Raw genomic sequence first — 17378 nt, 5'->3', positions numbered from 1 at the left:
GGTATGGCCACAGACTAGCACCAATATTATCACAATACAATTTACATCTGTGATCGTGTATCGTTGCAGCGCGAGCGTCGGCCGCTATGGAATTTCCGCGAAAAAAGTTGTACGTCAAACGTGACGTCACAAGTTACGTCACCGGCGCGAGCACTGCGCTACGTCACAGCCAAGGCCGCGCGGACGCTCTTAGTGCCCAACTACTACCCAATACGGACCGCTCTATTATCACCGTGCGCCGAGATCGACATCAATGTATAAATAATTGGAGTCTTTTTTTTAAAACCAGTTGCTTTATTATACCGGTTCCTTATGGTTATGCCATATCACATTTAATTGCGAGGATTGAATTCTTTCGGTTGTTGACGTCAGTTGCGCTTACTATTATCATTGATCTGTAGATCAATGTTATAAAGTCTGTAATCTTATCAGTTGCTAGTAGCTGCATATAGTTCTAACTTAGCAACATACGTTCGTCAATCAATTCTTAAATCAACAATATTTGTGCCTTGTTATTTATAACAACACTTAAGTTGTCTTTTGACGTCAATTCCACTTGATTTTAAGTGATTACTTACACTATGTCATTAATGTTAGTGGACAATTAACTGTCATATTAAGCATACCTTTAAAATCTCATGAAATAGTTGGCAACCAACATCGAGCTTACGCGGACCAAAAATGAAAAAATAAGTCACGATATCTTGTGTAACGTCACAACTCTTGTTTATCTGCAATTCACGCCACATACTATTGATGATAACTCGCGAATTACGTCAATACGAGAATACACTAATTGTTAGAGCCTGTATGTTTGCGTTAAATATGATAAAAGCACGAAAACCTCGTTTGTTTGTGAGTTTCCTTGACATTAACCTTGACAATTATAAAAGCCAACGTCCTTTAATCTCACCAAACGAAATAACTACGCAGATATGCCTAATATTTTTATGTGTAACTGGGACAAGCACACATGAATTTCATGAAAATTCATTTACACTTTAGATTAATTCTTATCGTTTTTTCTTATCAAAGTTTCTCTTCAATATGAATTGTTTGGTTATATTTCTCTTTTCCTTCTAAAGAAAGTTCAGTTTCTTCTAAAGAAAAAACTTCTAAAGAACTTAGTTCAGTTTGCTAGAAAAACCGAAATTATAAGGCGAATAAGCGAATCCAAGACTTTTTAATAAATTAAATAAAAATATCACACATACCATAGGCTACGTGAGTATGCATAGTTAAAAGGTGCGTAATGATTAGTTCTCACGAGTGTCGAACCATGCTTACGATTTAACTCTCGCTGCGTACGTACACGTACAATGGGCATTAGAAAGCGGCCGGTGACCGTAAAAAGGGAGCATTGGAAGGGCCCGTAGCGAGACTCCGAGCTTGCGACACGCGTTACGTCACTATTGAACGATAACCGACCCCCCACTCCCGCAACCCGCGCGCCCTTCCCCCTCCCTTGCTAGTCCCTCGGCCCTACCGCAGCCGGGGCCATGCACTACTCGTTATGCTAGTAATGTCACAAATGTTCACATTTACATTGGATTCCTTACAAATATTCCAATAACAGAATTCTTAACGTAAAAGTAATAAAACTTTATTTTACTAGTAGATAATTTTGTTTATGTGATTGTCCTCCGAAGGTGTAATTTCATAAGATCACAACACACTTAAATAATTTCACTAATTACGAAGTTTGCTCTGCTAGGGCACTTTCCTGGTTAGCAAGTCCATTCATACAACAGCTGTCGTTGCATGGCTTTACCGTATTACAGAACAATATGGTAAGAACTCCCCTGTCTTGTTTTTAATTAGTTTTTTTCATTGTCCATAAACTAATTGGTATCCATTTAAAAATCAATCAAATTTATTTATGAATCTTAAAAAATGTCATGTTTTTTATATGTATTTGTTTTTTAAACTTAAATGATCTGACGTTATTATGATGTTACCATCTAAGCCAATTAAAATAACAATTTTACCTCAAATTGTTGTTTAACGAGTTCTATAAATAATTTAACTCCAAATACCGAACTTGACACGTGGATGGAACGTCTCGTACCTACCTCGACCTTTGTGCTTACCGCCGTCTGGTAGATACCGATCTGTTCCAATATTCTAATAGTATTGTGTCTAATATGTTAGACAGTTATTGCTTTTAAAGGAGGATACCTGTGACCAACAAGGATGACTGTACATATCTAAAGTAACGATATAGATGAGCTAGAACCGTGCCAAATGGTAATTCATATTACCATAGAGGTTAAATTTTGTTTTTCAAAGATCCGGCGGAATAGCATTAAAATTTATTTATTCCCATTTCATCACAATGTAGCTTTACAAACAGAATAAAATTGATACTCAATGTAAAAAAACTTGTGTAATAAAATTTATTTTGAGATAAATTTACTACTGTGTTGCTACAGTTTGAATCGTTGAGAGCATAATCTTTCCGGTAAGGATGGGATGGACTGTATTTAAAAATAACTTTTTACTTTAAGACAAAAATAGATGTTAGCTGAATTCATATGCGTATGTACAATGTGATTACCGATTTTATCTAAAATTGAATAGCATACAGTACGAGTACATCAACGTATACTGTCCTGCACGTATGTGTTTGCCCACGCTATTGTCTCGCGAGCAGTACATGACGTCTATAAGCTTTAAAAATAATTCACAAAGGGTTCAACCCTTCTAAATGGTAACGCTAGGGATGGGGCAGAGTTTTAATTCTGCTGCATGTAAATAACTATTGGACTTGTTACGACACTTGTGTGCCATTAAACGTGGGGTAGTTATCAAGGGCACTACACCGTTTGTAATGTAATAATAGCGCAGAATGTTCACATTCCTTTTTTTGTGACGCCATCATTTTACTGTGCATGATTTAGAACATGTGTTTGATAGGTTTGTATAATAATTTTATTGTTTTTTTTTCACTTTAATACATTACCTTAATATACTTTGATAACCAATTCTTATATGAACGATCTTTTATAAGATATACAACATCTAGGAATTATTTTTATTTTTTGAAGAATGTTTTTTGAACGATTTTACTTGGATTATTTGCGCATATCAAAATACGCATACGCTTGGTAAATCTATGTATATTTAAAGTCCTTCAATATGTTAAAGAATTCAAACACGTGTAACATTAGAATATCTAAACGTAAGTCCGCTTGTTACATTTTTTATGTCATACATATAACATGCAAAATTTATTAATTTACATTGCACGATAACTGTTTATAAGTACGATTGCAAATCCTTGGCGTTCTTTACGTAAGGTTTTTCCCGGATATTAAATTAAACTATAAAATCGGAAATAGCTAGAGCAGAATAAAGCAGGTCAAGTATTTCTGACCGACAAGACGCGTGTTTGTGCACAAAGAGAGTAAGATGCCAGTATCGAGTAAAATTGAAAATGTAATTTCTAGGTCACGGCCGTAATGCTAGTTCTGTCCGGATATGCAATATGAATATGAATTCGTAAACAAAACTATGAATTCATATGGACCACTGTACTAGCGGTCAGTAACTCTAACCGTAAGGATACGAGGCCGACAAGTTTATCGAACGATTGTATAGTTGCTAGTCCGAGGTGAACCTGTTGTATAATAGAAACTGCACGGTGCCGATGCAACGGTTTTTTATTCATACCGCATCGCGAAGCTGACTGAATAGCTAAATGCAACGACGAGCTATGCACTTCCGCATCGGCCGGCCTCCAGCTCTGGCTATAATTGTCGACTAGAGAGGATGCTGTTAATTTTATTTATACCGCTTCGAGCATTTTGTTGCTGTGCTCACTCTATCAAAATTCTTTATCATCTTTTGAGGTTTATCTTTTTAAGTACAAAAGTGTTGTGAGTACGTGCATTTTGTGAACATTGATATTGTAATCTTTGTCGTCATCTTGACAGAATTTTAAAATTCGATGAATCACATCATTTAACAAACATCGCCTTTACAAATATTGAACGCGTGTCTATCAAAGTTAAATTCTTGCAAGTATTACAAAAAAGCACAATACGTATATCGTTCTTGTTCATAATTTTCTCTCGCATCTATGTAGCAGGTATAATGTATTCATAGTATAGCCATGGTACAGGTCCGGAGTACCGTAAGGATGGGCTATACGTGCCGCACCATGGTCGCTCCGAGCCAGAGTGGAATAACCGGCTTATCTAACGATTCCCCGCTTCGTTTCCTTTGTCATTGAATTCAACACTGTCCAGATGTTTGTATATTTATACATTGTATATCTTAACTTAATTATATCAGTTTATTTATCGCATGTCAAGTTTATATACAAAATAATAAAAAAAAAACATTTGGCATTCTAAAAGTGAAAATAGGTAAACATTTAAAATGTATGAGATATTAATTCAGGGTTCGGGGTCGATGTTTTTCTGTTGGAAAGTTTGTGAAGTGATAAACAAATTTAGCTTGCATTTATACAGCACAGCATCAACAAACCTTGAAGCTAAAAATAATGTGACCAGTGGTAGTTCACTTTATTTAAAATTCAATAATTTTTTCCACAACCGTATGTATTCTTTTGTTTTCAATAATACATTTTCCAATGCAGTTCAAGCTGCTATTAATTAATTTTGCTTTAAGTGTCCAAATCAAAGTTATCTTATACTAACACGAACACAATAAAAGTATTACTTGCCCTCTATAATTTACTGTAACAAATTTCCTACTTTGACATATACATACTAATATTTAAAATGTTGAACGACGCGTGGATTGTTTGGTACTTATAGTATACATAAGTAGTAACATGGATTGGACGAAAGTGGGTCAGCTAGCAATGACGCCAGCGATAAAAGAGCCCTCGCCCGCTCATTATCAATTTTGTGCAACACGCAACGCCACGGCTAGCCGGCTCTTCGACTATAGCTTATTGGGACTTATAACATTCCTAACGCTAAAACTAATTTTTGTTATTTCAGTATTTGTATGTATTATTTGTACAAGGGCGATAAATGCGTCGAACGAGAGAATCATCGCCTACAACATACAAATGGCGATGAGAAACAGAGACACATCGATCGTAGAAGGTCTGAAAAAAATTACATAGACTCGGTTTAAAGATACATCAGTCGCCACTGACAACTGTCGTGCTAGTATAAGTAAAAGTAGTAGTATAATCGTATTTTTTTTTAAAAAAAGGAACTCACTAGTGATATAAGGATTACGCAACAAAAACAATAAATAAAAAAAAAAGAAAAGGAAAACAAACTGTGCAATTAAGAGTAAGGACCAAGAGTCTGTAGAAATTGATAAATAAAAAAAAACTTACTTAAATGTAGTAGAAATTAATTTAAAGATGTTTTAATTGCGAAAACTAATGAAATCCTAAAATAATGTTTTATAAATCTGTTGGTTATGTTTTAAACGCATGTTCAATGTATTTCATGTGAACAAGTTTTCAAAACAATAATGTTGCATTAGAAATGCTTTGTTGGGGCGTAAATGCGTATCGGCGAGCGTTCGTTGTAAACACAAATCGCTATGGCTTTATTATAAATGCACGCAAACACAGCACGCACTACGAGGCAGAATATTGCATATGTACATACATACGCACGTCAAGGCCGTGATATAACGCAGTCGGATGACTCGCGAGTGCATCACGACTGCTACTTGCATTATATTATCAATTCTCTTTGTCATAAATTGAAAATATGCTAATCGTCATCTTACTTAAACTTTAACTCTCTATTGCAATTCTATTGCAATATCAAAATACACCCGTGCATATTTTGTCTCGAAATATCATTGCGAATTTGTAACGTCACAGATTAGTTTCAATGTAAAACAATTTCAATGTAGTTTCAATGTTTGTAAAGCTTTCTTGGAACACGATATCAACAACATTGACCTCTGTCGCCAGCGTGACCTGGTCAATCTCGAGCATCCCCCGCGCTAATGGGGAAGTGGGTTATTATTATTGCAAGCTCGGTGCCCCCTCACCCCGGAGGTGGGGCGGCGGCCGTGGGAAAGAGTCGGGCGACTCTTTGCGCGGTATCGAGCGCCGCGCCTTCCCTGGCCACGTGCCGGCGCACCTAGCAACTACTCACTCCAGTTATGTAAAGTGAATGCGATGCTATGACGAACGACGAATGAACTCTATAAATAGCGCCCGATCCGTCCTTGAGCCGGCGCGAGTGCGCGTAACTAGGTCACGCCGAGCTGCCTCATGCCGGTGCCTTGCTCCTCCCGCACTCAAATCCGAAACAAACTCTGCTCTCTCCCCCTCTCCCTTTCCACCGTCCTCTCCCAAACCAGCGGGGTTTCGGTACATTACTAAAATGAATTGTCCTAATGCTCCGTATTTCCTCATTCATTTAGCGCTTTCTAGGAGCCGCAGTAAACATTATATTTCCGCCGTCACGGTCGAGCGTGGCAGAACCTCGATTTCATTCCGCCGTGCGGTATTAATATCGGGACAGATGTTCGTGTGCTCAATTTGCATGCGTATTGTTTATTTTCCGCTTCGGATTTGTATAGCGACCGGTGGAAAGATGGCTCCGAATGTATAAATAGGGTTGTACCCAAAATTTGTTACCTGGCTCCGGTAATAATGGGGCTCAGTGCTTGCGTTTTCGGGCAGGTAGAGACTCCTGCATTAAATTGTTTAGAATTGTAAAAGTATTCAAAGAAGCAATTATATACGACTGGTTTATAAATCTAAGATACTAATCTTTTTTCATCTTAATTCTGCGAAAGATTTTTTTTCTGTTTATTAATGTAAATTAAGAAAGATTATGAGCGTCTATATTTTTCATTTGCTATGTTCGAGGTTTATTTTCATATATGTCTATCTGCTTTAGTTTTTTTTTTGTTGTACCAATAACACTATCTGGCCGAGTTGAAAGTATAATAATATTTGTTTACTAACAGTTATCGCCCCCAAAACTCCGCCTCGCGCTGTTGCTGCGCTTATCACAACCAATGTTCCTGTGAAGCGACAACACGATAGCTCGTTAAATTTATAATGTTATTCGATACAATTCCAATGTTTTTATACTTATATTGTAGCAGATATACATAGTATGAAACAAATAAAAACTGAGTCATTTTGTATAACTCCTCCATTACATAATTATTCCATAAAACATTATAAGTTTCGACGTTTCACAATATGATTGAGAACAACGTTTCCGAATAACGACACTATTTCCTGTAAGTTTGTCTTTGATATGGCTTCGAACGTAAAGGGAAGTCGATTACATTGCCAGGGTTTCTGTTGCGACTTTTAAATATTGCGTGACGATTGACAATCACTGACGGTCGACTTTCTTCGGGCGATGAATGCGAGTAAGAAATTATATTGGGCGTATCATGGCGGTGCGGCCCGCGCGGGTGAAAGCGCTCCTCGGATCGCCGGCACACGAGTGTGCCGAGTGTAGGCTGTAGAAGCGAGTGTGTGTGTATCATTTAATTTTAGTTGTCGGCATCGCGGTACACCGGACGCCACCTGTCTCGCTCCTTTGTTTCGGCTCGCAAATGTCAGCGGAGGTCATCTAAATAAAAGCGGGCGGGTGGGTAAAGGCAGGCTCGACGGCGGTGCGTCGGTTCGTCGTTTGGTTCGGTATTGGGAACGCGATCGCTGTCGCTGTCTAGACGTTGCGTTGCACCGTCCGATCGATTGCATGCCGGGCCTCGGACGGTCAGCGACCCCGCGGCCGCATCGGTGACGCTACGCTCCGGTGATGCGTCGCTCGATATCCTCACCGCACCTCTTGTCCACTACGTCTTCGATCTAACTTCCACGATCGAATCCAGATTTGTTTTTTCTATGCAGTCATGGGTACCTGAGCATTGCATGAATGAGTTCCACCGCCCCAGGGTGAGCAAGCGTTCTACGTGTTTTTACAGCAATGTAACTATCTCCGCAAAGACTGTATAACAATTTTGTCAAGCGTTCTCATCAACAAAAGCGCTATCCGTATACACTTTTTGGATTGCACTGAAAAAAAAAACTCATTGTAAGCGCGATGCGCGGTCCAATAGCGTTTATGAACATTTTATGTATGGAGCAAAAAAGGCTTTCATGCGATTTCGTTTTGTTCTGTGCACCTTTGAGTTCATGTTATTGTACAAGGCTTTGAGTTTTTGTTTACTTTAGACGAAATTGAGTGTAACAAAAAATTACACAATAGTAGTTTTGTATAACTTGTAAAATATAAGAAATAGAGAAAACGACGATTTAAAAGTACTCAATTAAAATTGTGCTATTGTTTTCAATGAATGAATTGACAAGTAAATAAACAATGCAATCATATCCGTTTACAAAATGAGATTTATGATTTTATTTATGTTAACAGTGTTTGTTACCATTATAAACATTTTGTTCTTGGCACCCTTCATTTATCACAACACACAGTAACTAGTTACTACTTCACTAACGCTTACTAAAGAATCTCCTATATAGATGATTCATTTATGCTACATCTATACTATCTCTTAATGAATGGTAGTTGTAACTATTTGTGTTCGAAGTTACTCGAAGTTTGTAATATAAGTATGTACACATAGCATTGAGCAAATGTAGAACATTACAGCATTCCGTTTCAATTTCCACTTGTCCGGTAATTGGACGCGGCGGTGTTGCAATGTACTTCACAACAAAACATGGTAAGCCAAGTTTCTCACTCGATTAATTCACGTGATTGTTTATTAATTGGAGAAATTTATGGCTTGAAATAAACAAGTTGACAATGCTAGTCTTCTAACTACTGCTTTATTATATTTATGTTATACGGTTAATATTTCTGAACTTTTGAAAGCAGTAGATGTGTGTGATAAACAAAATTAACAATAAGCAAAACAAATCATCAGCGATGGATACTGACTTTGGATTGGCACTCAGCACTAGGCATATGCATCAATGAGTTCAATGTTATGGTATGGTAAGGGCGTGTTCTATGGTTGGTTTGCGGCAGGGCAACGCGGGCGCTGCAGATGGCGCTGTACGTGTCGCCGGGGTTCTCGCGCGCGGCGGACGCGCACCTGCGGCTGGCCCTCATGTTCAAGGCTCGCCGGCACTGGGCCGCGGCCGCCGCGCACTTCCGTCGCGCGCGCCTCGCCCCTCACCAGGACGCTACCTTCACCCGCCTCGAGCTCAGCTTCCACGCCGCTCACCTCCTTGAAGCTAGAGGACTGCGCAAAGCCGCCAGAGACGCCTATGAACGCCTTCTCAAGGAACCACAACTCTCTTCCTCGTTGAAAGCAGACGTTTGCAGGCAGTTAGGTGAGTGACTTTCTTTAACAGTATTAAATTATCACTTAACGCCAGTTCCACCTAATTTCAAGTAATTTATAAGAGTTATTTACCCTTAAATTAATTTACGTTATAATTTTTATTGTTTAATCAAGACAACTTTTTCCAAACCTATAGAGGAGAAATAAAGAAACGCACATTGAATGCTCGAGATATAAAACTCGTCTAGCCTACAAGAGTATAAAAAGGTGCTCGACCTAACGTTAATGTTTCGCCCTTGTGTAAAACGGACGGCTCGTCCTTTACAATACTTTCACCCCGGGCTACTAACGTATTTGCACTTTAGGTCTTCAAACTTCAGCGATAATTTACTGACATTTATTTCACTACAACTCTACTTTTGTAAATGTCCTACAATGGATATTATATACGACAAATGAGCGGTTAGACGCACACGTAATTCTTTTTGTATTTCGATATACAAGGACATTTACTAGTTTCATAATAATACTTACGGAAGAATTAGGAATTACTCCATTTTGACGTCTATCCATTTAAAAAAGCAGACAGAATTCATTCATAATTTCCCTTACACATTTATGCTCCAGTTCCATAATTGGTTACTTTAAAATGAACAGGTTAGATAAAAACCAATGTTTATTTAAGTCGTGTTCTCAAAATAATAAGGTGGTCCGGTTTATTCAATCAATATTTCCCATATTGATTTAAAACAGCTTTAATTATGTTGCTCGGACAGCTGTCAAAGCGGGCCAGTTATTTTGTTCGGACTCTAGCAGATGCGAACCGAACCGGGCATGACATAATGAGAGTGTTCATAGCGCCCACCGGATCTGGTTTGCGGACAACTTTATTGCGGATGAGAAACGAGTGACTAAGAAACTTGTTCTCTTTCATTTTTTAAGGAAATTTCGCAAATGTAAGCAATCGGACGGAAATGAAAGCATATGGCATACAAAGATTCCGACTAGTTTTCCTGTTTTACAGCCTTGTAGGTATATAACAATGTTTTTATCAAATTAGGTACGGCAAATATGTTCTATATTTGGTATAGTCATTCTGTTACAATTACGTCATATGATTGAACGTTTTAAAACAAGGCAAGAATATATCTATTTAATTATGTGAATATTCCGATTGCCAATTGATAAAGATCGAGACAAATTTTTTAATTGTGTTCAATAGAAATTAGAGCACCACATCGACATCCACATGACGACTCTAGGACTTATGCTTCTTTATTTAATTGATTAGGTTGGCTTTATCATCGGTGCGTATCATTGGGCGAGGCGCCGGCGCGCGCGCGTGCCGCCGTGTGGTGCTTGCAGCGCGCGGTGGCCGCAGAGCCGGACTCCGGTGCTGGTCTCTACCTACTGGGGCGGTGCTTTGCCGCGCAGGGCAAAGTGCACGACGCCTTCATCGCGTACAGGAACTCGGTCGAGAAGTCCGAAGGGAATGCCGATACATGGTGCTCTATAGGGTAAGTAGTAATATATAATGTACTATTAGTCTAATTGTCAATGAATCTAGGGATTTATCAATTTGTTTGTTGTGCAGAGTGCTGTATCAGCAACAGAATCAGCCGATGGATGCTCTGCAAGCGTACATTTGCGCGGTGCAGCTGGACAAGGGGCACTCGGCTGCGTGGACGAATCTCGGCAGCTTGTACGAAAGTTGCCAGATGGCGCGCGATGCTTTCGCGTGCTATAGCAACGGCGGGCCGGCCGCGGTGGGCGCGCACGCGCCGCTGCGGCAGCGCCTCGCCTTCCTGCGCGCACACCTCGCCCACGCGCCCATGCCCTCCGTCACTGGCAAGTAAGTACGCCTCTGTATTCACCTCTACATACATTTTACGCACTTATTGAATTATTATTTTCTTATCTGCAAGTTAACTTTATCCAGTTTATAAAAATCATAATAAGGCCTTTATTAAATTGAAGAACGTTCTTTGCCGGATGAAAATAAACTTACATTAATTATTTTGTTCATTAGTACGTCACAATACCAAAAGTGTCCAATATACTCGTCTCAGCAAAGTCCGAAATACTCTTTGAAATATCCATGACCTAAAATCATTAATTTACTGCGTGGGTATTATTAGACCTCCTTCGGGATGACCGATCCAAGGTCTGATGATTAGAATTGGTTATGATTAATTAAGATGTTATTTCGACATCAATTTTATGTCATGATAATTTTAACATCGAATTGTTTTGTCTAGTGTTTTCAATTTATGATAAAAACTCTATATTCACAGTCGTAGATATAAACAAATAAAGTATAGAAATATAATACTTGTTTACGTAAATACAATATATATAGATCTACTCGTTCTTTTGAGTAAAAATTATAAATATAGGTAATTTGTATTTGTTTGGATTATTTCCAAGTTGTTTACATTTGCTTTGTAAAAGTGTTTTAATGGTGTGGATTTCTTTGTCTCTCTCGACTTTAATTAGCAATTCATTTGTAAACGTGTATCTTACAATGTTTGTTGTGACGCACTGTTATCGGGCACGTTCTTTGTTCTTTTCATTGTTCGTGTGTATATCGTAAGTGTAATGCGCGTATACCATGTATTAGTACTATAAAAGCGTCAATTTGTACCATGCTCCTTTTGGCTAAAAGTCTATTTAATGATTCTACGCTTTGCTTGTAGAATGGGTATAAATTAACTTTTAAACGCGTTGTTTTTATTAGTTTTAATTATGACTCTAATGTGAAAAAATATAATTATAATTCAATATTAATAAACTATTTAGTCGCGTTCAATTGCGGTCATTTGATTTTTTTTCGTTTTTTTCAATGTGACCAATTGACCGTAAATAATAAAGATATCGATATAGATATTAATGAAATAAATTTATTGATAATTGTATCTCAACTGTCGGAATAAGTAATTGAGCGTTTATTCAGTAAAATAACAGTGTTAGTAATTACAGTAGATAGATATTTATTTTTGTCTCGTTACGTGCGTGTAGCAACGACATTAATTAGAGAAAAGTAGTTGCCAGGGGAACATTTTCACGTGACTGCGTTTGTCGGAATTGCTCCGACATATTGTTAGTACGTCGTCCTTTTCAATGCCACAAGTATATTAGTTGAATCATCAGTTTATGTGGCATAGCTTCCGCTGTGCCACATTCACACGCTAGGAAACTGGGTCAATACGCGACAAGTAATTGCATTAAAGTATTTTGCCGTAAGCTTACACGAAGGTTTTATGTTGGTTTATACTCTTTGGTAGACAAATGAAGAGCTTTGTAGGTTTTTTTATTTTAGTCATTGGAAATACCTAATTGTATATTTATAATGCTTAGTCATTTGAAAACTTTATGAAACTATGCTGTGAATAATAAATGTATGGATGTTTATATTTCAACGAACGTGACCTTTTATCATAATAGTGTTATTTTCTGAAGTAGGCGTCATACTTGTATTGCTTTATCGGAATTCCAGTAGTACTTATTAATACATTTCCAGCGATCGCTCGTTGATCTATTTATTTAATTGATTTGTAAACATATGGTGTAATGAATTTGGACTTTCACTTTTTCATGGAAACTGCAGGATGACGCACGGTTTCACACATACTTCATACTAATATAATAAATGCGAAAGTTTAAATGGATGGATGGATGTTTGTTAGAGTTAGTAGCCTAAACGGCTGAACGGATTTAGATAAAAATTGGTATAGATGTAGAGAATAGTCTGAACGTCTAGAACGGAGTCGCAGGAGAAAGCTAAATATATGAATTTTGTTTGTATTCACGTTTTGTTACAGACGACGTCAGTTGCCGTCTATAGAGGAGGCGTGGAATCTGCCGATATCAGCGGAAATGTCCTCCCGCGCGCCGAAGTCCGCGCCGCCGCCCTACCCCGGCAAGAGGGCTGAGGACGCGCCGCCCCTCACGCACCAGCAGCTGCAGACGCTGCAGTACCTGCAGAGGAACTCTCACAACCTCTCCCCGCAGCAACAAGTATACTAACATGTTTCGTGTACACTTAGGAAAACTGCCGGTGTTCCACTTTAAAAGCTACAATCGTTTGAACATTTTGAAACGAGACGCATAAGATACCAATAAATACAACGCAGCTTATGATTTTATTTGAACGATAAAAATTCAGCGACACTGCTACTTTTATTACTATTTGCAATATTCTCTGCTATCTAACTATTTAATTGTAGGAAGAGTTGGAGTTTGTTTCGTTGCAAAGAACAAGACAGTTTTTCTGAAGTGGTACACCGCGAATTTCCGCGACTGTACATAGAGACTTGATTCGATGTTATATATAAACCAAACTTAAAGAAATAATTGTAAGAGTTAACGGGACGTAAAGGGTTAATTTCTATTCAATGAACAAATATAAATAAAATTGTAGTGTATACTTAGCGAATTCTAGAGTATTTATCAATGCCGTTTTCGTTATCTTTAGTAGTACTACTTGTAGTAAAAAAATGATTAATTTTCTTATCAGAGAAATACTTTTGTTATCGCCTTCGCGGCCGCAGACTTACATTTTGAAAATATTATGACAAGAAGTTATTACGTAACATTTTGTCAATGTACTTGTTAATGTTCCATGTTTTAAGACCAAATGATTTTTTTATATACTTTTTGGAAACTCGATCGTAGTACACATAATAATACTACATATTAATAAATTATGTGTTTTTAGGCGCTGATGCAACAATTACTATCGCAGTACCGACTGGCACAGGCGGCGAGAGCGCGTGCGGTTTGTATACATTTCCCTCCCATCCCTTCCAAAATGGCGGCAGGCATTAAATGTAACATGTACGATATTGTCATTTATAAAAACTAATCGTGATTATATTCACAGGTAACGAAGACTGAAAGTAGTGCTGGTAGCGGCGGCGAGAGCGCGGAGTCTCTCGCTGAGGATCTGCTCAAGAAGTTCTCTGACCCACAGACTGATATCAAGAAAGAACCTGCCACAAGTAAGTATTGTTAAGGAATCGGTACCGGAATAGCGGCGCAACACTAGGTTATTGACATACACATCACTATGACAGCTGTCAATGTCAAACAGAAGTATTAAGGACTAACTGTTAATCGCGACTTCGTCCGAGTGAAATACAAAAAAATGTAAACTATGTTTTTCACCGATGACGTACCTTTTTAAGTGCGAAAGAATTATTAAAATTGGCCCAGTAGTTTATGAGTTATTTCAATGCATACACTAAGCAAAAATAGAGATCTTTCTTCTTTATAATATTAGTATAGATATAGATAACACAACTATCATATATGTAATCTCTTTATATAGCGAAAAATGTGATAAATTCGTTTTGACAGAAAAAAGTAAAGTTTTGAATACATGTAGCAACAAGCAATCAATCATAAATTTCGCATTTAATATTAGCATGATATTTATTAGGTGCTAGTAGCTGCACTTACAATATCAACATTCACAATTTGGTAAGATAACTAATTTCGTTACGTTGTGCAAAGTATCAAGAAAAGGGTATAAGAAAGTTACTTTCTTTTACAATGACAAACAAAATGTTTTTACCATACATTGCACTTTTTCTTCGATAGCGATAATCACTAGACGATATAAAACGGAAATGGTCGCCGTACAGCGGGTAAAGTCGTCAAAGAGATTAAAAAAATGTATAGAGAAGGCGTAGTTGACACTTCACTTGAAACATTTTTCGCATAATCTCATTGTTATTAAAGAATATTAAAATGTTTGTATTTAATTTTACAACAAAAGATAGAAATACCATAATTTTGTAAAATATTTTATTACATGTCAATACAAGATGACGAGGTCGTATGCTAAACTTGATAGACTTGCATTATATCATATCCGGCTCGAAGGACCATGAAGAAGTTCCAAGCCAAAAAGACTTTTTGTTTTGCTAATAATTCTTTAATCATACTCTAATATTACAATAGCAACAGTACAATAAGTTTTTGACGTGCGAAATGACAGTATGTTTTTTAATCGACAGATATATTACCTTTCAGAGAAAGTAAAGGTAGAAAATTTTTGTTCACTATGCCTAGTCTATATATTTTTTAAATGTCTTTGGAACAGGTGTACACTGCCGACTGCCCCTTTAGTACTTGTTTTCTTTACAACTTGACTGGTTAAGTAATGGAGCGGAAATGTGCGGGAATTAAACAGTTGACATTAATTAAATAGTACTACTGTGTTGAAGTTTGTTTTTGTTCAAATTCTGTTTTTTTATTGTATTTAAAGTTTCTGTTGCTTGTTTATTCCTTTGAACATTTTACTGATATTTGATACTGATATGATTTGCATATAAATTTTATTACGTATCTTGTTTCTCGTGCGAAGTGGACAAGCTTCGCTAGTTATATTTTTTTACGCAAAACAGATCAACGTCCGGTAAATTGACGTGAGATCCTGGGAGCTGAAATTTGCATTTTAATTATAATAAAAACTTTTGTTTAAATAATTACATTTTTATCTTCTTGAGTGCCTTTAAATCACATTAATTTTAATTTTATAGCCTAATCAGAAATTGCAGAAATATATTAAACTAATTTCTTTGCGTACATTATTGACAGAAGGGTTTTAGGCGAATCTAGTCCCGGAATTTTGTATTCTTGGTTAGGCATTATATAGTTCATAAAAATGTAACCGTAGGCCTCCACTATCATATAAAAATATATATAATCTCGCACTTTTTAAGGAAATTAACATAAATGCCAATATCTTTTAATACGACTGCTTTTTCAGTGAAATTACACGGTTACTTTACATCAAAATTAATTTCAGTTGCTAATAAACGGCGTTTGACTTTCAGTGAAAAAAAAAATTGCGCTCTTAAGAGGTGCTTCTGACGTCAACAGTAATTACCGCGATTTCCTGCCGCAAGTGCAGCTTCATTTTATCGGTTTTTTGAATACTAAAGTGGTTGAATGCGGGTTATAGCTTTAGAAATATTAATTTAACTGATCACGTTAATACTAAAATTTCCAGGTTTTCAATATTATTGCATGACTTCTTTCTTTTAAATGTAAGATTTTTAATAAACATAAAGCCTCTGTTAGAAAGGTTTAGACAAAGCACAACATAAACATTTGCTGGTCATTTCTTTGAAGAACAAGAAAGTTTAAATTAAACTTCTTTTTGTTACAAATCTTGGATTTTTTTTACTTGCATCATTTACAAATGTGGGACGTTGGTGGAAGTTAGTTGCAAAGATTATAAAGTTGCTGTTAACAAAACGCATAGATAAATAAAGTATAAAACTACCACAGACTAAAAAAAAAGTATTAATAGAGATGAAATAAAATAAAATAAAATAAAATAATTTTTTTGAGCGGCGCCAACAGGTCTGTTTTTTTAAGAAGAACTTGATGCAATGAATCGTATTCTTGTACAAAATGTGACTCATAAAATATCTCAGTATAATTAAACCAACAATCAAACGATGAATCATCAATTTTAAGTGTGTTTTATGGAAATACTCAAAAACATAAGTTTTCCTTCCTTGAAAAATAAGTTTTTCCTGACAGAAAACGGATTATGACAAGAGGAAAATACACGTGTACAGTATAGAATTGAATAATGTATAGGCGATATAAATACGAGTTTAAACCTTTAAGAAAATTAAAATTGTGGTTTCAAATATGTAGATATATATCATAGATAATAAATATTATGCTACCTTATGTTTAGAACTGATGAATTTTTGAGTTGCCTGAATAATAAAATGCGTTAACGAGAACTTTTAATCATGCCTCTTCAAACTTTCTCCGTAAAAAATGCCAGTTGCTGAATAAGCTATTGAAACTAGTTTAGAAAAATAATTTGTCATAAATGTCACTGACTGTCACAACTTGAAGTACATACGGCTATTATGAAAACGCGTTTTCGTATGTTTTACTACATTTAATTTTATATTAGTGTAGACAAATGGAGACTAAATAAAGAAAATATTACTTTCTATAAAAACATTTGTAGAAGCCAAATGACAAATTGAAGTTTTAAATTTTTTATTAGGTCTTCAAAAGTTTGTTTCGTTTTTCTGTTTTGACAAAAAATTCATAGTGTATTGTATTGTGCAGCAGAGAGCAGCGCCGGGGGCGGGGGCGGGGGCGGCGGC

General features: G+C 36.7%; 1 protein-coding gene across 1 annotated transcript in view; it reads left to right on the top strand.

Annotated features, from left to right (window-relative positions):
* LOC106111729 (lysine-specific demethylase 6A) overlaps positions 1-17378 on the top strand; it is a 34547-nt gene that overhangs the window by 10921 nt on the left and 6248 nt on the right. Inside the window, exons 5-11 of the mRNA XM_013293872.1 lie at positions 8973-9280; positions 10523-10748; positions 10826-11083; positions 13053-13248; positions 13949-14008; positions 14114-14231; positions 17341-17376. Coding sequence (XP_013149326.1) covers positions 8973-9280; positions 10523-10748; positions 10826-11083; positions 13053-13248; positions 13949-14008; positions 14114-14231; positions 17341-17376 — 1202 coding nt within the window. The remainder of the gene's footprint in view (positions 1-8972; positions 9281-10522; positions 10749-10825; positions 11084-13052; positions 13249-13948; positions 14009-14113; positions 14232-17340; positions 17377-17378) is intronic.

Source organism: Papilio polytes, unplaced genomic scaffold (assembly GCF_000836215.1).
Source record: "Papilio polytes unplaced genomic scaffold, Ppol_1.0 DF824146.1, whole genome shotgun sequence".
Classification (NCBI taxonomy): Eukaryota; Metazoa; Arthropoda; class Insecta; order Lepidoptera; family Papilionidae; genus Papilio; species Papilio polytes.
This window is presented reverse-complemented; position numbering and strand designations above follow the sequence as displayed.